This window comes from Danio rerio, chromosome 22 (assembly GCF_052040795.2).
Source record: "Danio rerio strain M-AB ecotype USA chromosome 22, GRCz13ab, whole genome shotgun sequence".
Classification (NCBI taxonomy): domain Eukaryota; kingdom Metazoa; phylum Chordata; class Actinopteri; order Cypriniformes; family Danionidae; genus Danio; species Danio rerio.
This window is the reverse complement of record NC_141042.1, coordinates 14,027,501-14,052,500: the sequence shown is the minus strand read 5'-3', so window position 1 is coordinate 14,052,500 and position 25,000 is coordinate 14,027,501. Positions and strand designations below refer to the sequence as shown.

General features: G+C 34.2%; 1 protein-coding gene across 5 annotated transcripts in view; it reads left to right on the top strand.

Annotated features, from left to right (window-relative positions):
• Nucleotides 1-25,000, top strand: part of cntnap5b (contactin associated protein family member 5b) — a 172,237-nt gene that overhangs the window by 122,205 nt on the left and 25,032 nt on the right. For all 5 annotated transcript variants that reach the window (XM_087304085.1, XM_087304087.1, XM_087304084.1 and 2 more), the window contains 6 exons: nucleotides 320-463; nucleotides 2,460-2,631; nucleotides 14,071-14,177; nucleotides 16,652-16,771; nucleotides 20,729-20,929; nucleotides 24,612-24,768. In XM_087304085.1, coding sequence (XP_087160211.1) covers nucleotides 320-463; nucleotides 2,460-2,631; nucleotides 14,071-14,177; nucleotides 16,652-16,771; nucleotides 20,729-20,929; nucleotides 24,612-24,768 — 901 coding nt within the window. The remainder of the gene's footprint in view (nucleotides 1-319; nucleotides 464-2,459; nucleotides 2,632-14,070; nucleotides 14,178-16,651; nucleotides 16,772-20,728; nucleotides 20,930-24,611; nucleotides 24,769-25,000) is intronic.

Genomic DNA, 25,000 nt, shown 5'->3' with positions numbered 1-25,000 from the left:
TCTTCTTTTTTACTGAAAGCTAGTCACTCTGAGCAAGTCACAAACAAACAAACAACAGCTTGAATGAAATCCAATCCCACTTGTGCACAATTTTACTCAAAGAACCCTCTCTGGCAGGCCCACCTGTACACCGGCTGAATTTGGGATGAAGTCTCTGCACGTCTCTCTCCAGGGGGAAAGAGTGGATTCTCTGCCAGTTTGACATATGCAGATTAACTCGTTGAGCTCCAGCGCACAAAGCCCAGATCTGTCAGTCACTGGGCCTGATTAATGCACAGCGTTTGAGGCGTAACACTCGCTCTGTGTTTTCCTCTGGCAGGTCAGGCTCTGAGTGACGGTCAATGGCACACGCTGTCCATTAGCATAGCAGGTTACCAGGTGTCGCTGGCGGTAGACGACGAGCCTCCGTCCACCATGCAGATGAAGGAGGTCGCGCTGCCGGGGAAGAGCCTGCTAATTGGAGGTAAAGTTTTTTTTTTGTTTTGTTTTTTTTGAAAGCATAATTGATGGGAAATGGATTCGCATGGGCTGTGATCATGTCCACTTTCTCTGTTCTTTAGGATTTATTGACGATTATAAGGTCCATTAGTGTCATTTTAACAAAAAAAATATATACTTTAAATTTGTTGCCGATAAAAATCTGTAACCTTTAAATACTGTTAATTAAATAGAGTTAAATGCTGGTCATATTTGCTAGTCTACTAGTTTTGGTACTTTTCCGTTTTACAGTTGTGCAGTAACTTTGCAGTAAAGTACTGGCAGCAATAATTTAATATAATTGTACATTTTCAGTGATGTTTTATTGGCTGTGCTGTAAATTTACAGTAAAATTCTGGCAGTGATGGGTCTATCGATTTATCGAAACTACAGTCTAAGTACTGTTTTCTGTTTTATGGCTGTGCTGTAATTTTACAAGAAAGTACTAGCAGCAATGGTTCCAGTGATTTATTGTAATTTTACAGGTTAAAATACAGTTATCACTTTAATGGCTTTGCTGTAATTTTACAGTAAAATACTGGCAGCAATGGTTGCAGCGATTTACTGTAATTTTACAGTTTAAAATAAAGCTATGATGGCACAGTGGTTGGTGCTGTGTCCTCACAGCAAGAAGGTCGCTGGTTCAAGCTTCGGCTAGGTCAACTGGCATTTCTGTGTAGAGTTTGCATGTTCTCCCTGTGTTGGCGTAAGTTTCCTCCGGGTGCTCCGGTTCCCTCCAAAGTCCAAAGACATGCGATATGGGTGAATTGGATACGTTAAATTGTTTGTAGTGCATGTGTGTAAATGAGAGTGTATGGGTGTTTTCCAATGATGGGTTGCAGCTGGAAGGGCAGCCGCTGTGTAAAACATAGGCTGGATAAGTTGACGGTTCATTCTGCTGTAGTAATTTTTACAGTAAGCATTATACTGTAATTTTACAATTTAAAATACAGTTATCTGTTTAATGGCTTTGAAAATTTTTACAGATAAAAATTACTGAAATACTTAAAATACTGTCTGCTGTGGTTCCAGCAATTTAATGTAGTTTTACAGTTTAAAATACAGTTATCTGTCTAATTTTTGTTGTAATTTTTACAGTAAAATTCTGTCAGTAATAGTTCCAGCAATTTAGTGTAATTTTACTGTTTAAAATAAATTTTTGCTGATTGGCTTTGTTAATTAATTTTACAGTGAAAAAATACTATTTTGTTACAGTTTAACTACTGGTTTCTGTTTTACGACTGTGCTGTAATTTTACAATAAAATACTGGCAGCAACAGGTCCAGTGATTTACTGTGTATTTTTACTGTATAAATACTATTTTCTGGTTAATGGCTCTGCTTTAATTTCACAATAAATGCTGGCAGCAATGGTTCCAGTGATTTACTGGAATTTTACAGTTTAGATCAACTTTTCTGTTTTATGGCCGTACTGTAATTTTACAGGAAAGTACTGGCAGCAATGGTTGAAGGCTATTTACTGTAATTTTACAGTTTAAAATATTTTTTGTTCATTCAACGACTGCTGTAATTTTACAGGAAAATACTAGCCACAATTGTTCCAGTGATTTACTGTAATTTTAAAGTTTAAAATACAGTTTTTTTTTGTTCGTTCAATGACTCAGTAAAATCCTAGGCACAATAGTTCCATTGATTTAGTGTAATTTTACGGTTTAAGTAGAGTTTTCTGTTTAATGTCTGTTGCTGTAATTTTACAGTTAAGTTTTGGCAGCAATAATTCCAGCAATTTCTTATAATTCAACACTTGTATCTCTGTTTTACATTTTATAACTTTAATTAAAAGGTAATTTTACTGTAATTTCAATGTAATGCAACAGCTCAAGCTGTGAAAATTGTAAATTTACTGTAAAAATTAATAAAAAAAAAAATAAACTCAAGATTTTTTTTTTTAGAATTCTAAATATGTAGTCCTAAAAATCTATTATTATTACTTGTATGTCTATTTTTGAATATTTTTAACAGGATGCCCATCAGTGTTGACCAATCAGGGTTGTCGGAATCCCACGATGGCCTATCAAGGCTGCATGCGCTCTGTTGTCATCAACAACAAGCCAATCAACTTCTACCTGGTGCAGCAAGGCCTGCTCGGAAACTACAGCAAGCTCCAGTTTGACATCTGTGGCATCCGTGACAGGTAAATCCATTAGTCATTCTGTTTGAAATGCTAATGACGATTGGCTTTTTAAATAAATTATTGCGATTCACTCGTTATGAGATAATGACTGACACAAACAAGCGTGGTTTCAAAACAACGTAGCGTAGTGTTAAAATCCTTGCCAGTGATTTGCAAGCTAATTAGGATTTACCTTTTTTTTGCCTGAAACTTCAAATGTGCGAAAATGTTTCACACTTCGCCCTAGAGGACTGATGGTTAATGCGATGTTTGTGTGAATAACAATCCAACCTCATGCAGCTGAAGTTTGCTTAACGCTAGCGGAAGTGCAAAAAAGCCATGGGCAAAGTTTAAAGCCGCAGCGCCAGACAAGGACACAACCTTTGTAACACGTTTGTTTGGTGTGTAATAAATTAGAAGTAATTAGCAAGCTAGGAGACACACGATTAGTTGAAAACCATTAAAAAGTGTGATTTGGTTTGTGTTTTTCACGTGTGTGTTCTTGTGCGCATGACACTATGACATTATGCGGCTGTACTATACACTGCTGCTTGCTCTGTGAATGATATAATGACTGAGGGAAGGAGCAGATGAGACATTGCTTCCATTATCTTTTATCCCTCAGCATCCTGGCCTGTTTTCCATGGTCTGCTTTATGGCACACATGCACACACACAGACACACTGGCATGAGATAAACAGGGAGGAATAAAAATGAGGTGGAATGACAGAAAAAGGAGAGAGAAAAATGCAAGGCAGGTGAGGATAAGAGCATTTGGGTCTAGAGGAGGAGGGGTAGTCAGGTTATGGTAAGAGCATAAGACAGAAAGAAAGAAAGAAAGAAAGAAAGAAAGAAAGAAAGAAAGAAAGAAAGAAAGAAAGAAAGAAAGAAAGAAAGAAAGAAAGAAAGAAAGAAAGAAAGAAAGAAAGAAAGAAAGAGAAAAAGAAAGAAAGAGAAAGAAAGATATTCACTGAAAAAAATGGAAGAAAAGAAAATTAAGTCTTTAAATCAACTGATGATGAAAGAAAGATCTAATACTGACTGAACATGGAAGAAAGGAAAATATAAGAGTAAAACAATTGATGAATGTATGAAGAAAGGAAGGAAGAAAAAAAGGATGGAGGAATAAAAGATAACATTTGTAAGAATTTGTAGGAATATACAAATTTCTCAATGAAGGATCGGAGTTCGAAAAAATGAACAGTTGATGAGAAAGGAAAGGAAAGATTGAATGAATCGAACAACACTAAAGATCTAATATTAATTTAAAATGGAAGAAAGAAAAAGGTAGGACATTGAAACAATTGATGGGGGAGGGAAGGAAGGAAGGAAGGAAGGAAGGAAGGAAGGAAGGAAGGAAGGAAGGAAGGAAGGAAGGATGGATGGATGGATGGATGGATGGATGGATGGATGGATGGATGGCTGAATGGGTTAAAGCAGGAGTGCCCACACTCAGTCCTGGAGGGTTGGTGTTTCTAGAACATCCTGCACAGATGTTTCTAGAAAGCCTAGTAAGAGCTGGATTAGCTAGCCCAGGTATTTTTGTTTGGGGTTGGAACTAAACTTTGCAGTACCCCAGGACCAACTTTGAGCACCCCTGGGTTAAAGAGTTACAGAAGATGGGACAACTTAAAGTATGACCATATGAAAAATGTGTAGCTGGATGTGGGAAGAAAAAGAAGATGAAGTGAACATAGGTAGTTAAAATAAAGGTACAAGGATTTGATGAGGTGAAAGTCAAAAAGAAAGTTATGCAGCTAGTCAGGTTAGAAAAAGCATTAGACTATGAGAGAGATAGTCAGAGGAGAAAAGAGAGAGAGAGAGCGCCAGGTTTAGGCAAGAGCGTTAGTGAAAGAGAACGTAAGCCAGGGAAAAGGAGAGAGGGTGAGATCGTAAATTCTCTCCTGTCAATCTCGTCTCTGCAGGTCTTTCTGGCAGAGTACGGCACATTCTTCACCGAGCAAATGCTCAGACCTGGCACCTGGGCAAATGACTGTTGGCAGGGCCGGCGTGGGGATGAATTGTGATTTTAGCTCTGCCAACATGCTGTGTGCGTTCCAGGGGGGAAGACAGTTCCAGGCATGCATCCACGAGCCACTCACACTGATGTGCCCTTGTCAAACAAAATTTGAAATGCTCTTTTGACCAAGCCTCACCTTAGAACCAAAACAGGCCAAAACTGTGTTGTGACAAGTTTAATTGGTCACAGGGAGCCACCTTGGCCCTTGTGGCAACAGCTGGTGGATTAAAACACATGTCGTGAACCATTTAGATTAAAGGTTGCTTCATTCTGACAAACTATTTTGTTGAACAGTAAATCTCAATCTTAGCATTCAAGGCCATGTTCTGTTTTTAAAACTATACATGTGCTATTTTCGCACAGTGAGGAGAGGGCAGGGGTTGGGGTTGGGGCGTCTGGTGGTCCCCAAATAGTATCTCTGGGGGGCCCAAAATGGCGTGGGCTCTTAGAATCGTCCTGACTGCCCCCCCTCCTAGCAGCATGCCTAAGAGGGAGGGTCCAGAATATAGTCTAGTCTAGATAGCCTGGTTCTCCCAGTTATTCTCTGCAATTTTTGACACTTCAGAGTGCAGAATATAAGAATTGTCCTGATGGACTGAGGAGGATCATTTTAAGAGGAGCACATCACGGTAATGGTAGTTGCACACAAGTGTGAAGATTAATTATAATTGGTTGGATAACAGCTCTTTCAGTAAGTGGCATATTTTAATCATGGCCATATCTGACTGAGTGATCATCACACTCAGAAGTGTAGGCATGTCAGAGTAATGGAACTTTCTGATGGACTGGTAAGATGAATTCATGATAGGGGGACACATAAGAATAGAACGTTTTGATGGGTTGGTGGACAGCAACCAAAGTGCAACCACCTTTGAAAATGCCATGTGACAACCATCTTGAAATACCTCTCAGGTATGCAATAACAGCTTCTTTATCTTTGAATGGTAAACATCAAATTCTCCAATTCTCTGTTTACCAAGGTAAGGATTTCCTTTTGGCATGACCAAAGCAATCTAATAAAAACCCTCTCATAAATTTTCAAATAATGTCTGACTCTAAAACTGATACTTCTGAAGAATTTGATCAGACGTCATCCTGTCAAGAAAATTATGTAACTACCATAAGAATTATTAACTTGCTTTTTACCTATCATCCTCTGAATAAAGTCCTCTGAGACAATTACCAAGATATTTTGTACATCAAAATGGTCGCCTTCATTTTGGGAGAAGATTTGTTTACAAATTTGTTGCTGTTCAAATGGTTGCCTTGTGTGATTCGCGTTTGATAGAGGGGGACTACCTAACATTTATTCTCACATTGCCCGCCTCTGGAGGATTATCAGTCTTATGCAAGTGACGTCTTGGGTAAACTAAAGAATACCCTCGGATCAGAGTGTTGGCAAGTCCTGATGGGTTGGTGGGCAGCAACCAAAGTAGAAGCACATCAGAGTGATGGAAAATTCTGATGGGTTGGTGAGCAGCAACCAAAGTGGTAGGTGGCAGGAGAATGACAGTTGAGGGTTGATGGATTGGTGAAAGTAGGGTCAAGTCAAAATGATAGTTACCTCTGAGGGGTGAATGATCATCCAGAGTAGTGACATGTCAGGGTAGTAGTTAATTCTGATAGGTTGGTGAGCAGAATCGACAATAGGCACATATCTTGATATTGTAACAGCCCTTCCCACGTGTGAACTCTTTACTCTTGACAAGATATTGGTCCAGTTTGTATGTAAGTCATTAAAGTAGGTGCCTTAATACACTGAATAAACTTCATTGGATGATTCTGATAAGTAGGAGAGCACCATCCAGAGTAGGTTTGTTTCATAGTGATGATTGTCTCTAAAGGGTTGGAGAACATCCAGATAAGAAGCACATACCAGTGTAGTTAATTGTGATGGGAAAGAGTGCAACGTCTAGAATAGGTGCATGTCATTGTAATTTTTGATCGGTCAATCAACTGCATCACCTTGTTGGAGCTTTTCCCACAGGGGGAGTTTTCAAGGTTAGTTCAAAATGCTGTAAGATCCTGATAGGCTGTCATGTGGGGTCATGCTAAAGTGATCATTATTTCTAAACTGATGAAGAGCATCAAGAGTAGAGGCACGTCAGGGCGGTAGTTAATTCAGATGATTTCTGATCGGTCAGTCAACTGCATCCAGAGTAGGGGCATGTCGTCTGAGCCCTTCCCGCAGGGGGAAGCCTTCAAGGTTAACTCAGAAAAAGAGTAAAACAGCAGGAGGTACTTCTGTTTAAATGAAAGTCATGGGAGAATATGTTTCAATATGCTGAATAAAATGAAACAGCTCGTCACTTTGTACATTGACTGCCTGATAGCATATTCAGCACATTTGCTGTGTCATAGTCACATCAGCCAGTTACACATAGAAGACTGCTGCAGAAATAAATGGTTTTAAGACCAGTTTTGGGATTCTTGACAATTCCCACTGATTTATATATTTGATTGTCGACTGGTGTGGTTGCATAAGCAAATTTTTGATGGCATTTTGTTGGACAAAAATTATTTCAAAATTATATTTTTAAAGATTTTTTTTTTTAAATTTGGCAGATTACTGATAAATGTGAAAGGACCTTAAGACCTTTGACTTTAATTGATAGTTTTGCTTTTACCAGGAATATTGGTTGCCCTGTCTTCCTATACATCCAAGTGATGAATGATGCTAATTCTGAAAGCTTGCACAGTAGAAGTGTCATGGTAATTTTTAATTTAAATTGGTCGTTAACAGGCACCCAGAATAGGGCCAAATTGTCTTCCAATGATCCTGAACGTTGTTGACTTATGACTGTCTAGCCAAGCCAAGGACAAAAACATAAAGAATCATTTGAGGGACAAACGACACTTTGAGATGCAACATCATTAAGAGCCACATGAAGCTTGCTGAGTACCAAGGCTGTAGAAGATATGCCCTGTTTTCGCTTCAGTAAAGCCCATCAGCCGGAGTAAATGAAGATAAGCGAGGCTAGTTGTGGGTTTTGGCTGTCCTCTAGGATAAGTTAGAAAATCTCAAAAAGGTCCACTCCTCTCTGATGGCCTTTGATCACCATGCTTAATCATTTGCCTAGCATACTTCAGGCGTTTTCTTTCTTGTCTCAAGCTATATTTCTTTCTCGCTCTGTATCTAGCCATCTCCTGTTTTTTTTTTTTTTACCACTTTCGTTGTCTCTTTATCACCCTGTCTAACCTATGGCTAGGCCCGAAGTCCCTGTCCTCGCCAGCTGACTGCAGTTTGATATGTCAAGACAGATCAATAGAGATCTGGACTGCGGCCACTGGGCCAAGACAACCCCAGCTCCTGCCAACACTCTCTCCCTCCTTTCTTTAAATGCCCTGAATAGCGCCTATGGGGAGGAACTGGTTTGTGGGCGAATATATGTCGCTATCCTTGGTGATCCAGAGTGGTGATTCTACTCGCATTGCAGAGGGTGCACAGCAGAAGCAATTCAAGAATGAGAGAGTGAAGTTAATCTTTAATCACACTTGCTCTGCTTGAATGAAGATTCGCACCACAGCACTTCAGATATCCCTCAGTTACCCCTTCCGTGGCCCTTTAAATTTCATTCCTTTTAACCTTTCTGCACCAAACACGTTTTTTTTTTCTCCCGAAAAGGCTGGTCCTTGCACTCTTGTGCTTAACGTTGCATAAAAGACACAATTAGGATGTATTCAAACGCATTTCAGGGTTTAACAGTCAGGTTCCATCCTGCATTGTCGGTTAGCGCTGAAATCAGCCGGCATCGGTGGAGATCGACCTCTGCCGAGTTTCATAGACGTCCGCAAACTTGCAGTCAGTGCGGCGAGACGGTGGTTATTCCTGTACTCCCTGTTGTCCTCACACTTATTGTGCATGATGCATTGATTTATTTCAATTGATTTAATGTGTTTGTAATGATGCACCTCTGAAGCAACTTATTTCAGAGATTAAATTGTTTTGTTTCAAATAATACAGCTCTCCCTAAAGTCTGTTATTGACTACTAACCCCCTGTGTCAGACCTTTGTTTGTCTTTGGAACTCAAATTAAGAAATTTTAGATTAAATCTGAGAGCTCTCTAACCCTCCATACATGGCAAGGGTCACAAGATGTTCAGAATCTTGAAAATAAACAAAAATACTGTCAAAGCATTCTCACAGCAATACCAAACTGCTATTGTGTGAGCTCTGGGAACACTTTTCTGCAAAATAAAGCTGTAAAAATGACTTCGTTTTCCTATACCCTCTCTTCAGCCATGTCAGGTCTTGGTGCATGATTACTAAGGCAATATGATGCTTGTATTGTACTGTATTGTATTGTATTGTGTTGTGTTTTATTGTTATATAGTAAACACACACCCTTAAGACTTTAAGGCAGGGAAAATATTGAAAACAAAGTCATTTTTACGTTTTTTGGGGGCACACAGAATTGTTCTGGGAGCTTTATATTATTACAATTGAACCACTGAAGTCATTTGGAAATTTTTGGTATCTTTTCTGGACTGTAAATGTCTCTCTAATACTTTAAATAAAAGATCTAGACCCAAGATAGCTTTTGTGTTCCAAAGATGAACAAAGGCCTCAAGGGAATGGAAGGAAATAAGGGTAAGTAATCAATGACAGAATTAAAAGTTGGGGCGAACTCATTCTTTAAGCATTACCATCGGGACACATCTGGAATGTATCCGACACCCTTATACCGCTATTACAGTATAAATTATTTATTCATTCATTTTCTTGTCGGCTTAGTCCCTTTATTAATCCGGGGTCGCCACAGCGGAATGAACCGCCAACTTATCCAGCAAGTTTTTACGCAGCGGATGCCCTTCCAGCCGCAACCCATCTCTGGAAAACATTCACACACACACTCATACACTATGGACAATTTAGCCTACCCAATTCACCTGTACCGCATGTCTTTGGACTGTGGGGGAAACCGGAGCACCCGGAGGAAACCCACGTGAAGGCAGGGAGAACATGCAAACTCCACACAGAAACGCCAACTGAGCCGAGGTTCGAACCAGCGACCCAGCGACCTTCTTGCTGTGAGGCGACAGCACTACCTACTGCGCCACTACCTCACCAGTATATATTATTTCTTATTAATATTTTTTTAATAATTTAATTTAAATGTCTACATAGCTCTTAAAACATTCAAACAATAAGGAAACGTACGTGGACGTTAAAGAACCCCAAAAGACTCTCAGATTTCTGACAACACCTTTGACTCTAAATGGGAAGCAGTCGGGATTTTCACTTTTCGTGGTCCCTCCGACACATTTCTTTTGTGATCTGCGCTATTTGTAGCCAATTTCTGTATTTGTATACTGTAAGTTTTGAAAATATGCAGGCTTGTGTTTGTTAGTTGTTTTTCTATTTGCATGTGTCTTCTTAACTTTTAGCGCATTTGAGCTCTTTTGGTCAACAATATAAAACAGACTTAAAGTGGATAAACAGGCATTTGAGGAATATGGAAATGCAGATGTGCTGAAGCAGGCTGGAAATAAACTTTGCAAGACAGTGGGTCACCAGGTCAGATTTGAAGACCTCTTATACTAGATCTTTATAATCAATTAAAAAATGCAAGGTCTAACTAGAGTCTGTGAACATACTTTAGAAAATTTAAGGTATCGTAGATCCTAACACATTGGTTGGTATCCACATGATTTCCAAAATACCAGTGTGGCGACGACAGCAAAACTCTCAAAATGTTTTCTATTTTTCCAATGGTTTATCAGGGCGATATCTAAGGCTTGAGGGTGACTTTCTAGTCCCTATCTCGTTCTTTTAAAAACTCCTATCTTTCAAAAAGGAACACTGATGGATAAATGTAGCATTTTTTTTTATTCATCTTCAGTCAGGCTTCATCCTTCACTGTTCATCTGTTAGTGCTGAGATCAGCTCACGCTGGCTTAGAATCGACCTCTGCTGAGTTTCAGACACAACCGCAATCCTGCGGCCTATGAGGCGAGACGCTTGTCATTTCTCTCCTCCCCTCCCTCATCATACGCTACATGGATATGAGTTATTTCTGCCACAATGGAGTCTGACAGCTGTGTTTTCGTCTTCTTCTCATTATCCTGATCTTTTGTCCCCTCTTTGTACTCCAAATTAATCAAAGTAGCAATCAAGCATTGACAATTTTTTTTAAAGTTCCCTCACTTCTGCAGGTATTAATACTTTGTTCAAGTGGATTCAATTATTCAATTTTCTTCTAGAGACAGAGACCGTTACAGCATTAACGCACCTTTTGTTTTGCTGTCACAGAGCCGTTTCGGAAGATATCGTCATTTTTTTTTTAAGCTAAATACACAGCCAGACGGTTTTGTTGAATTATATTTTAACAAGGGAGTTCAGTCGTGTTACAGTTTCAATTAGCGTTTTTACATGAAGGTATTTAGCATACGCTTTGCATTGAATCGCATGTGTATTATTGTCTTTCGCAAATGTAATTTCAGCGCAGTTTCCTCTCTGAAGTTGTTCCTTTGTCATTAAGGCTCCATTTAGTGATTCTTTTTTTTATGAGTAATGCATCATAAGCATGTAGATTGTTTACCTGCTCACAAGAGAGCGATCGCATAATAATTACGGTTCATCTCATATGCAATTAAAACAGGATGTCGCATGTACACAAAGAACTTGTTGATCATTTTAAGAGTTGCTAATGGTTGATATATTGCCTGAGTGGAGATGAAACCACAGCAAAATGTGTAAACATTTGATGAACACTATGCAGCTATAGCCGTTTTCTATTATGTGCTACAGCAGGGGGGAAATGAATTAGCATTAATTTACATTACTTAAACGTTGTTTAGTTTTTAAATTAAATTACCTTCTTCAGATGCAAACACACAAATTTGAAGCATTTCATAAAGCGCTCTTAAAAAGCTCTTCCTTTTCTGTAGATTTATTTTATGGACACAAATTACATTTTATACTATTTAAAACTTGCAGACTTGCTCTGACTGGAACATTTGAACCACTAAATCTTAAAAAAAAAATGTTACATTTTTTTTTCTTTGCAAATCTTAAGGTGTATAATAATATTGACTTTAGACCAGTGGTTCTGTGCTTGCTTAGAATTTAAGTTTAATTTTTTTCAAGAATAATTGGAACTGCAAAAGAAGAAAAGTTGCACCATCAGTTTCTTGGGTACACTGCAGCATCCTCCAAGACCCTTATTATTTTTATTTTAATCACATATACAGAAAATATCTGTATTTTAGTTATTGTAGCTAAAAATGTGGAGTTTAACCAGAGAAAGGGGTGCTTGATGGATGTCAAATATTAGAAAGGGGTGCACGCAGCAAAATGTTTGGGAACCACTGCAATAAAATGATCATTAATTATGGTTATCAATGTGTGACTGTAAAACCCTCTACATTTATGAAAGGTAATGGAGCAAAATGTAAAATATCTTGAAGTAACAAGTTACTAAAGTAAACACGTACAGTACTGAAGTAAAAAATAATTAATTGCTGTCTACCAGGGTAGACATCTTCACTTCTATTTTGATGGCCATGAAGAAGGAATTGAGCATGAATTAGGGGGATCAAACCACCCCAAACCAGTAATTTGACCTCTTAATTAACACTTGATCCCCTCTTTATTGTCATCACAATGTATGTGAAGATGTGTCAGCCCTAGCAGAAAACAGATTCACACTAATCTATACCTTAAATGTTACTAAACTTCATAACTCTGCCTTAAACTTTTTAATAAACTTTTAAATTCATTTTCCTACTTATTTGTCTGGGGCTACCACAGCAGAATGAACCACCATAAGGTAATAACAATAAAATAGCAAATTATTACAAAATTGACCCTCCCCATAACAGCTCAAAGGAGCATCACAATTCTCCGCAACAACATCAGGCAGTCTGCAGGGAAACTTTGGCAACCAGTGGACATTTCAGCACAATGTCGACCCAAAAAATAAAAAGTGGTGCAGAAATGGTTAGCAGACAAAAAAAAAAAAAAAAAAAATCATGAACATGTTACAGTGGCCCAGCCACAGTCCTGACTTCAATATGATTGAGAATCTGTAGAGGGAGCTAAAGATCATGGCGATTGCAACGAGAGTTGGAAATCATTGCTACAGATGAATGGGTGTGGAGACATGTAAAAAGATGGTCAGCAATTATTGCAAGTGTTTGATTGCTGCAACAGGCAATACGACTTTTCTATTGATTATTGAGAAGGGTATGAATCAGTTTTGTACATGTCACTTTTTGTCCAAATGTAAATAAAAGCTGAGAAAGGTCCTTTTTCCACAATAATGCCTCTTGCACATTATCCTATTATCTTTTGGTAGAAGCCTGTGTCATTTCTGGTCCCCCAACCAGAATATGAATAATTTTGCTCTTGGTTGTATATACTGGATATACAGTTGAAGTCAGAATTATTAGCCCCCTTTGGACTTATTTTCCATTTTTAAATATTTTCCAAAGGATGTTTAACAGAGCAAGGACATTTTCACAGTATGTCTGATAATATTTTTTCTTTTGGATTAAATCTTATTTGTTTTATTTCGGCTAGAATAAAAGCAGTTTTTAATTTTTAAAAACCATTTTAGGGACAAAATTATTAGCCCCTTTAAGCGAATTTTTTTTTTCTCGATAGTCTACAGAACAAACCATCGTTATACAATAACTTGCCTAATTACCCTACCCTGCCTAGTTAACCAAACTAACCTAGTTAAGCCTTTAAATCTTAGTTTAAGATGTATGTGTCTTGAAAAATATCTAGTCAAATATTATTTACTGTCATCATGGCAAAGATAAAAGAAATCAGTTAATGAAATTAATAAATCAGAAATGAGTTATTAAAACTATTATGTCTAGAAATAAGTTGAGAAAATTTACTTTTAGAAATTAAACAGAAATTGGGGAAAAATAAACAGGGGGGCTATTAGTTCAAGGGGGCTAATAATTCTGACGTCAACTGTATATAATAGATTGTCTTTGAAAATCAAATGTCTGTTGTTACTGTAGGTCATAATCTGTTCATTTACCCTCAAAAACACTGAAATATTAAATACGTTGGATTAATCACTCTGCTGTCCACCAGTTGTATTTGCGAATATGGCGCATCATAACAGAGCCACCAAGAATGAGTTTGTTTCTTGGCTTCAGATTTAACTTCATCACAATCACAATCTTTCATCGCTTGTCCGCCGTCCTCATCCTTGAGTGCGCGTTCAGTCTGTCGCAAAATTGATTCATCCTTCGCGAGCTTTCAGCCCCTGCCATCTATTTCCTAATAGTCACTTGCGGTTATTGATTGATCGCCACGTCCTTAAATCCCTCCGAGCACAAAATGCATTACCGTTCGGTATTGTGCCGTATGTCGCAGTGTGTCGTTTGTGTGATTTGTGTAATTCGATAATGTATTCTCCCACCCGCTGTAAGTACCGTGAAAGTTTAATCAGAAGTCTTTTTTTTTTTTCCTGCAGATGTCTTCCTAACTACTGCGAGCATGATGGAGTGTGCTCTCAATCCTGGAGCACGTTTTTCTGCGACTGCTCGGGAACAGGATACACTGGAGCCACCTGTCATAACTGTGAGTTGGCATGTAACCCATACAAAAGAAACAACAATAACAAGATACTGTTCACTTTTTTTATCTAATTTTGTAGCTGTTGTTGTTGAGAAAATAACTAAAAGGTATCTTTTGAAATCTCTAAAGTTTGTTTATTTATTTTCAAAACCTTTGTTTGTCTGGTTTTGAGATTTTTGAGGTATATTTAAATGTAAATATTTATTTTTGTATTTATTTATTTGCTTTTTGTCTAAAATCTCTTTCATCATGTAATTAATAAATGCATTAATTAATTAATTAATTAATTAATTTATTTATTTACTTATTTATTTACTTATTTGTGTAACTTTTATGATTTGGATTGATGATGAGCCACCTACATAACTGTAAGTTGGCAAGTAACATACAAAAATCAACAATAACTTTCAACTGTTTGCTTCGTTTTGTTGTTGTCGTTGTTGAGAAATTAGCTCAAATGCTTTGAACTCTCTAAACATTGTTTGTTTATTTACTTTCAAAACTTTTGTTTCTTTGGTTTTTAGATTGATTAATGTATATTTGAATGTGTACATTTATTTGTGTATTTATTTGTTTGTTTACTTTTTTTCTTTAAGCTCTTTCATCGTACAGTTTGAGATTGCTTAGTAAATGTAGTTTATTAAAGTTAAATTTTTATTTATTTATTTAACTCCTATGTTTTGGATTGATGATAAGCCACCTGTTAGAATTTTGAGACATGTAACACATACCTGTACAAAAATGAACAAGAACGTTAAACTTTTTGCTTTATTTTATTTAGTTTTTGTTGTTTTTGTTGTTGTTGTTGCAGTTGTTTTTGTTGAGAAATCAGCTACAAATGCTTTAAACCAACTTAAGATTGTTTTTTATTGATTTTTCAAAACAAGCACTTTTATTTATTTATTTATTTATTTATCTATTTATTTATTTATTTTAAAGTTTATTAATTCATTTTACTTACTGTTTTGGTGTTTTATTAAATTTATTAAAGTTGCCTTAGTTTATTTAGTTGTTGTTGTTGAGAAATTGGCTACAAATGCTTTGAACTCTCTTTGATTGTTTTTTATTTATTTTCAAATTAAGCTACAGTATGTCACTTTGAAATTATAAGGTTCCATCTGCTTTCTAAATGATTTTGAGATATTGAGCTTCAAAGTTTTTGCATTCCATAGCAAAAAGTATGTGTGTAACATTTTTAATAAAAAGTCTACACCTTATATAAAAAATATCCCATAATATAAATAAGTTATCAATTAATAAGAATGTCAATAGCTCAATTTTGACGACAATGTCAGATAGAACATTGTAGTTCTGAGGTGACGAATTGTATTTATTTATTTATTTATTTATTTATTTATTTATTTATTTATTTATTTATTTATTTATTTATTTATTCAGTCAGTCAGTCATTCAGTCAGTCAGTCAGTAAGTCATGATTATGCATTTATATAATGTTTTGAGGTCACAGTTTGTTTATTTTTTACTTCCGTTTTAAATGTGTATTTAAAGGTTAGTGTAATATTTGTTTAATTGTGTGTTTTTTACAACAGAATTAAAAAGTATACAAAGTTTTGTATTCTATTTACATTTTTCAACCTTTTTTGTTTTGATTAAAGATAGATCATTTGTTTGTTTATTTACTTGTTCATTATTTGTAATTATATAATGCTTGGAATTTGTATGATTTTTTTTGTGTGTGTGATTGTTTTGGAAGTTTTAAATATTCATATATTATATTATATAATACTATTATTATTATATTAACTATTTGTTTATACATTTATTAATTTACAAACTATCACAAATTTTGGAATAAATAATAATAATAATAATAATAATGATAATAATAATATTTATAAGTATTATATAAGTATTATTATTATTATTATTATTATTATTATTATTATTATTATTATTATTATTATTATTAATTATGATTTGGCCAGGATGCCGGGGTTAAACCCCTACGCTTTTTCGAAGGACATCCTAGGATTTTTAACGACCATAGAGAGTCTGGACCTCGGTTTAACGTCTCATCCGAAAGTCGGCGCTCACTGAGCAGTATAGAGTCCCCGTCACTATACTGGGGCATTAGGACCCACACAGACCACAGGTTAAGCGCCCCCTGCGGGCCTCACTAACACCACTTCCGGCAGCAACTTAGCTTTTCCATGTGGTCTCCCATCCAGGTACTGACCGGGCACAGCCCTGCTTGGCTTTTGTGGGCAACCATGTGAGAGTTGCAGAGAGCTAGCTGCTGGCTAATATTTGTATGTTTTAACAGAGTCACTTTAACAGAGTCACTCAGGTTTTGCCATTGTTTATGGTTTATTTATTTTTATGATATTTTCTGTTTTAGATGGAAAACAAACAAACGAGTCTTCTCCACAATGTAAAATAATCAGTTTTCTTCCATTGATGGTGCTCTACATAAACTGACTTGACATTTTTCTTGCGTTTTTTTTTCCCCCGCTCAGCCATCTTTGAACCGTCCTGCGAGGCTCACCGACTCACAGGAAGCGCCTCAGGCTTTTTCTCGATCGATCCTGATGGAAGCGGACCGCTCAAATCCACCGTCGTCTACTGCAACATCACTGGTGAGATCTCTGCGGAATAAAAACATGAATGTTAACATGAGGACTGCAGGTGTGGGATGAAAATAGAAATGCATACATAGGCTTTATGCACTTTTATTTTGTACCATCTCATATGCAATAAAAAGCAAAACAAATAACATACAGACATATAACGCTAGCTATTCTTGTTATTACATTAAAACTGTGTTATTATGAAATATTATTACAATTTAAAATGACTGTTATCTATTCTGACTAGTAATATATTTTGATGATTAATTTATTTAATATATTTATGATTTATCCTATAAAAAAAATCCTATAATGCAGACCATTTCTGAAGCTGCATTTTTTATATGATTATACTCCAAACAACAAAACATTCTTTAAAAATCTTATCAATTAAAAAGAAATGGTTTAAAATAAGAATATTTAGCTTTTCCAATTAGCAGATGATTTTTCTTGTTTAAAGGAAAAACTCACTTAATGAGGATTTATTTTTCTAAAAACAATTTAATGATTTCTTTTTTTTTATATATAATTTAATTTAATGATTTTAGAATAATAGGCAAGGCAAGTTTAATTATATAGCATGTTTCATGTGCCAATTCAAAGTGCTTTACATAAACAAGAATAAAAAAGACAAGTATAAGAAAATAAAAACAAATAATCAAAATGATTAAAAACAGATTAAAATGTTTTAAAACATTATAAAAGAATGAAAAAGAAAAGAAAGACATAATAGTGCTGTCTGTCGTACATTGCACAGTGCTCATTCAGTAAAGGCACAGCTAAACAGATGTGTTTTCAGTCTTGATTTGAATGTGCCAAATGTTGGAGCACATCTGAACATTTCTGGAAGCTGATTCCAGCAGCGATGAGCGTAGTAGCGGAAACCAGTTTCACCCTGCTTTGACTGAACTCCCTGTGGTAACTGTTTACTAACAAGGGGACAATGTTTTTGACTGTTTTTGGAGATGTTTAAACACAAATCTTTTTCAAAACATTGTTGTGTACACAAACTTTTTTTTTTCCTAAACACAAGGAGATAACTTTTTCCACTTTTGGATTCATCATTGTTGTGTAAACATGTGTTTCAAAGAGAACGAAGGGGGAATGAAACGACATGAAAGTGAGTTAATGCTAACAGAATTTTTATTTTTGAGTGAACTAACCCCTTAGCATCATATGGAAACAAGGCTGGTATGGCAAAACAAATGTGGCCTTCAGCTTTCGTGACCCAGTCAGAAAGCATTCTTGAAAGTATATATGTTTTTCTGGAGTTTTTGAAGGTACAGAACTGTCAAATCATTGAAGGCAGTTTTTGGCCATGGGAAATCTGTTTGAATCTACACGAAGATGGCATCATTAATCAAAGCATGAACTGGTCCAGTGTTTGATGGATGTTTTGCAGTCTGCCAGGACTGTCTTGGTCACGCCGGGTGCAGATCGACGGCTCTGTCCGGGGGAATAAAAAAAAAAAGACGCGACTCGGACCATTATACACGCAGCTTGCTCTGTGAAATATTACTGATCTCCTGCAGAATTGTGATAAAGCGTAACTCTCTTACACACACACATCCGCTTGCTCTGGATCCACTAGAATAAAGTGCCATTGACTTCGGCCAACCTCAATTAGAAATGCCGCATGAAATGTAAATTACAGTACGCAGATTTAAGTGCCTGCTGGCTGGGTAAACACAAGCCTCCCGCTGAGGTGTTTGCCGGATAAATGAAAGCTGACGTCACAGGTGTAGCGGAGATTGGCCTTAACTCTGGGTCGGAAGCGACTTGCTGCGCTGCTTTATTTTCAAAGTTAATTGAAGTCGCGCTCTTTCTCGCTCAGGTTTGTGTCTGCGTTATTATGTGGATTACTTGTGATTAAAGGTATGAAGAGCTGTGGATTTACCTTTAGTAGATGCAGAGTAGAGTGGGGGAGAAATCTATTTTCACCAAGAAATTGTCAAGCTTTTCACAGATGCAAAGAGATTGTAGACAACACTTTGAGCTCCATTTTAAAGATCTAGGCGCAAAGTCTAAAGCGCATGGCACAAAAGCATTAAGAGCATGTCTGAATATTTTAAGGATGGACAAATATCCTGCATACTTAATTTAGTTTAAGCACAAAGAATATTTCTAAATTCAGTACTAATTTCCAGTAAACGAATAAATTATCAATAATAACGAAGTCTGCTCACAAAACTTTTATCCAAACACACAGACTATTCTTATGCCCCATATGGTGATGCAGACGTCTCCAAAACCTGACAAATGGATAAATCAAAGCTTGTTTTATTCAAACAAATATAAATATGCATAAAATAATGAATACTGCTAATAATAATATTATTATATATTGTGTATTTTTGTACATCCTATGTTTATTAAGCCAGTGGCTCCCAACCTTTTTTTGCCCGAGACCCCCTTTTCCCCCGGAAAATACTGTAAGGCCCCCCTCCACATTTAATGATATTATCTACTTTCTTCTGCCATTCATTCACATCTGCAGCAAACAGCAGAAGCCGTTACTAATGGACAGTCACTTTAGAGCTAGTGTTTGAATGACTCTCTATAGCGTAATGTCTATAGTGAAGACAAAACTCACTTTAAGATTATAAGGCTGAATGTGTCTTTAAAACAGACTGCTTTAGGTTAATTTACAAAAAAGCAGTTTGAAATTGAATTGATTTATATAAATTGCATTGATCATTCTGCCAACACTAAAACACTAAGATATTTGATAGACAAAAAAAAAAACAACAACAACAACTAAAGTTTGTATTATGAGTATTTTGTTTATATTGTTATTCATACTATTAGTTTTATATATTATCTATTAATATCTGTTTTTTGTTTTATATTATTATTATTAATATTATTATTATTATTATTATTATTATTATTATTATTATTATTATTATTATTATTAATAATAATAATAATAATAATAATAATAATAATAATAATGATAACAATAATAATGTTGATATGTCCCAAATTATTTATTATTTTTAATGATAGAATTATATAAATGATATATAATGATATAATGATATATTTATTATTATTATTATTATTATTATTATTATTATTATAAATAATAATAATAATAATAATAATAATAATAATAATAATAATAATAATAATGTTGACCTGTCTTAAACGTTTTATTATTGTATTGTATATTGTGTATTTTTTTAAAATTATATGATTATTATTATTTTTTATTAATATTTTTATTATTTTTTTTATTAGTATTATTTGTTAGTCATCATGTTTTATTGAATAATTTTTATTAACAAAATCTTTTTTTAATATACATTATTTACTACTTTATATTTTTTATTTATTATTTTTGTTTTGTTTTATCTTTTTTGTCAACCTTTATCTTTCAGGCTTTAAGTATTTAAAATACAACATAAAATGCATTATAAAAACCAAACAGCACAATTAGGAACTTATTAGGAATTAGTCCCTTTGTTCACCAGGGGTCACCACAGAATGAACCACCAACTTATTCAGCAAATGTTTGACAAGGCGGATGCCATTTCAACTGCAACCCATGACTGAGAAACACCCATACACTCTCATTTACACACATACACTACAGCCAATTTAATTTATTCAATTCACCTATACTGCATGTGTTTGGACTGTGGGGGAAACCAGAGTACCTGGAGGAAACCCATGGGAACACGGGAAGAACATGCATACTTGAGGCAATATTGCTAAATACTGAGCCACCATTTTTATTATTATTATTTATTTACTATAAATTACTAGAATGTTTTTTTTTTTAGAATTTTTTACCATTTAGGGACCATCTTTTTGTAGAAAAGTAAGTGGCTTTAAATTTATTTACCACTCATTACTATAGTATTTTTTTATTTATGATCGTTTAGGAACTGTTTTAGAATAAGTGGTGCGATAGTATGGATATTTTCCATTTTTTTGTGTGTGTATATCTGTGTTTTGCAGATGATAAAGTTTGGACTGTGGTGAATCATAACAGCACTGCAATGGTTAGAGTTCAAGGTTCATCTCTTCAGCAGCCTCATGTCATGACGTTTAACTACAGCACATCTCTGGAACAGCTGCGGACACTCGTGGGCAGATCTGAACACTGCCAGCAGGAAGTTGTTTATCTCTGCAGGAAGTCCCGCCTCTTCAACACATGGGGTGAGTACTAAATGTGTTGTGTGTACTATTTATAACTTAGAATGATAGTAGTGTATCGGTAAAAAGCTTTATAGCTATATATATGTTTTATGTGATTCATTTTTATATTGCTTTTTGCACTAACTCAAAAACTAAAAGTCTGATGATGATGATTAATTGTCATTTGTCACATATAAACCTTATAGTTAATTTATTTTTGTAATATTTTTACATTTATATTGCAGGACAATAATGTAGAAAAATACAATTACCTATTATTTTATTATGTTTAATTATTATTATTAATATTATTATTATTATTATTATTATTATTATTATTATTATTATTATTATTGTTGTTGTTGTTGTTGTTGTTGTTGTTGTTGACATCTTAAAATCATGTATTATTTTAATCTTATATGTTGATAATATTGATAATATTTCTTGTTGTTGACATGTCTCAAATTTGTTTGTTATTTTTTTATTTAAATTATTATAATTAATAATGCTGACTTGTGTCAAGATTGTTTATCATTTTAAAATTATATTATTATTATTATTATTATTATTATTATTATTTACAATATTTAACTTGTATTATTGTTATTTTTTATTATTATTGTTAATAATAACTATTATGTTGATGTGTCTTGCAGTTGTTTATTATTTTTCTTTTATATGATGATGATGATGATGATTGTTATTATTGTTTATCAATAATAATAATAATAATAATAATAATAATAATAATAACAACAATAATAATAATTATTATTATTATTATTATTGTTATTATTATTATTATTATATAATGTCCTTCTTTGTTGTTTATTATTTTATTTATTAATATTTATATTTTTTATTTTAATTTATTAGTTTATTATTTTTCATTTATATGATTATTATTAATGTTTACATATCTCAAACATTTGATTATTTTTATTGTACATTAACTTTCTTATTAATAATATTAATGTTGATGTGATTTTTTTAATTATATGATTATTTTTGTTATTTTATCAAACCATATTGAATTATTATTATTATTATTATTATTATTATTATTATTATTATTATTATTATTATTATTATTATTAAAATCTTATTTAAAAAATATACATATTACTATTCATGTTTCATAATGTTCCAGTTTCCACACCTCCACTCCTATTAGTCAGAATATTGAGTTTGATATTTCTTCTAACTGCTTTCTTTATCTCACATAATATGCAATATATTACTGCTCATTTCTTAATATCACACTATTTAATGACTTCCTCATGCGAGAGCTCAAAGTTTCAGAAACGCTTCATCTGTGTCCTTTCCGAAGCCCTTTTATTCCTGATGAAAACGTCTCAGATCAGCGCATGATTTAGTCCGAGTGGAGTTTGTTCATATCTATAATCTGACTTGACCCCAATCTAATTACAGTATTAATTGATGGGAAATGGCGACATTTATAAAGCAGCCAGTGCTTGAAATTGTTCATGGGTTTGGAGAGATCAGCGGTAATGAGATCTGAAGCTGTAGAGCGGAGACCGGCCTGATGTTTTCCTCAGGGATATTGAAGATAAAGGCTAAATGTGTGGAAAAATGTTTACTGGACTCATCTGGGGGGATCTGTGTTGACTGGACTGTCCTCAGATCTGTAAAGTGTAGAGGCAAGATGGGGTCAATTCTGTTTTACAGATGAAGTGTTTTACTGTGGTGGAGTAAAATAGGAATTTGTGCTTGAATTTAAAGATTTTTAATTGCGTTCTAGATTTTAATTATATTATTATTATTATTATTATTATTATTATTATTATTATTATTATTATTATTATTATTATTTCATAATTCATTCATTCATTGTTAATTTTTTAATTTGTTTAATATAAAATAATAATAATAATAATAATAATAATAATAATATTTATTATTATTTTTTTGTTGTTGTTGTTGTTTATTTTTTCTTATGTATTTATGTACAAACATAATAATAATAATAATAATAATAACTTATAATATTATTATAAAAGTAGGATTTTTTATTTTCTAATAAATAATAAATATAAAATTTCATTAATAGCCTCATTATTTATTTCTTTATTTAATTATTTTGTTATTTTTTATTTATGATTTATTTATGAGATTAGAATATGTGTTAGCTTTTGTAAGTTAATTTATGTTTTCGAATAGAATATGTAATGTTCTCAATAATATTTGTAAAGAAAACCAACTGTAGGTAACGAGTGCATGTTTTAACCAAAACAAATATTGGATTTTTTTTTTTAAATGCATGTGCATTTAAAACAATATAATTTGCACAAGGAATGATGGGGTTCTTTTCTAAAGGAGTTGTTACTCCACACCATTAGGGCATATTACGTTGTAACTAACAAGGTTCAAACGATGGATCTGCAACAGAGAAACTACTGGTTTTGAAAAACACTAGTCACTACATCATTATTTTTCCAAACGATGCATTGTTTAGTCGCGAGTTATGTCGTTGTTTGGGAAACGCACCCCAGAGCAAGAGGTAGCAGTAACGCACCAAAAAGTTTGTTGTCGACCATCGTAAAACAAGAAGATGAAGTAATCATCATTTTGCCATCATATGGATCTACTTTTATCAGCCAGACTCTGGCTTCAAAGCCCTGTGTATGTTGGTGCCGTTACTTATTGATCCAAGATCGGTAAATGTAGCTTGTGTGGACGCTACTGCGCTACTTGACTAAAAAAAGCTTTGCTTTGCTGAAAAGCTATTTGATTTATAAAGAAGTGACGCTACCGCCACTCTAATGAAAAATGTAAGCTAGTAGCCCTAAGCTAGTAGTAGTACTGCCCAACCCTAATAATAAGTATTTTACATAAGTATTTATTATTTAATAATTTAACTATAACAATGTTTTGATCTACTTCGGATGGATGGAACTAGATGGAACTCAATTAAATATTTTAACAACTTATTAATGACGTTTTTCTAGTTTACTAAATTTTTATTATTAGGATTTAAAAATATATATTATAATAAATAGCAGTTTTAATAAATGTATACTCATTTAGAAAATGTTAATGTTTTTTATATTTTGTTTATAATTTACGTGCTATGTATATAACAAATATTATAATAAATAGTAATGTAATAAATAATAACATTTAATTAATAAATTAAATTTAAAAAATAAAATATTTTCAGACATTAACGTATTGATTTGATATTTATACTCTATTTATGATTTAAGTGATGATAATAATAATAATAATAATAATAATAATAATAATAATAATATTATTATTATTATTATTATTATTATTATTATTATTATTTTGTTGTTGTTGTTGTTGTTGGCTTAGAAAATTGTTTGGTTATTCCTTATTTACAAATAAACATTGAAAATATAAACAAAAACAAAACATTATTTCTTTTTTTATTCCGCAATATATTATTTTCTAGTTTCCAAACTGCTAATCCATTAGCCATTTTTGTTAATAGCACATCACAATGTACTCCTGTAACACATAGTGATAAGTAAACAACCTTTTAATTCACAATACTGATATATCACACTATGTATCACCCAGAACACACAAAAAGCTCACAATCTGTCTGTTATTGAATGTGTGCATCTTTACACCCCTCAGGCGAGTGTTGGTATGAAGTGCTGCTGGATGTCACCGTCTCTGTCAGAATGAAAGAATGTTGTGTTGTTTGCTCCAGATGGGACGCCCTTGTCCTGGTGGCTTGACCGGGCAGGAGAGAGAAGGACGTACTGGGGCGGTTTCCTCCCCGGAGTCCAGCAGTGCGCTTGCAGTCTGGATGAAAACTGCATCGACATGAATCACTTCTGCAACTGCGACGCCGATCGCAGCTCATGGTAAACGTCGATCCCCACACGTCTGTATTTCATACCAATAATGAATGATGGCAGAAGGAAGTTTAGCACACATTTCAATGACTATTCTTCCTATTTACCCACTTAAATGCATGTAGCCCACTGCTCACTAGTGATGAGCCCGGGTGTGAGGGCTCTTTCAACGATTTCTGCAGCTTTAATAGATTTTGTGTGTAATCTGCCGAATGTTTTCTGTTTGCACTATCAATATCTG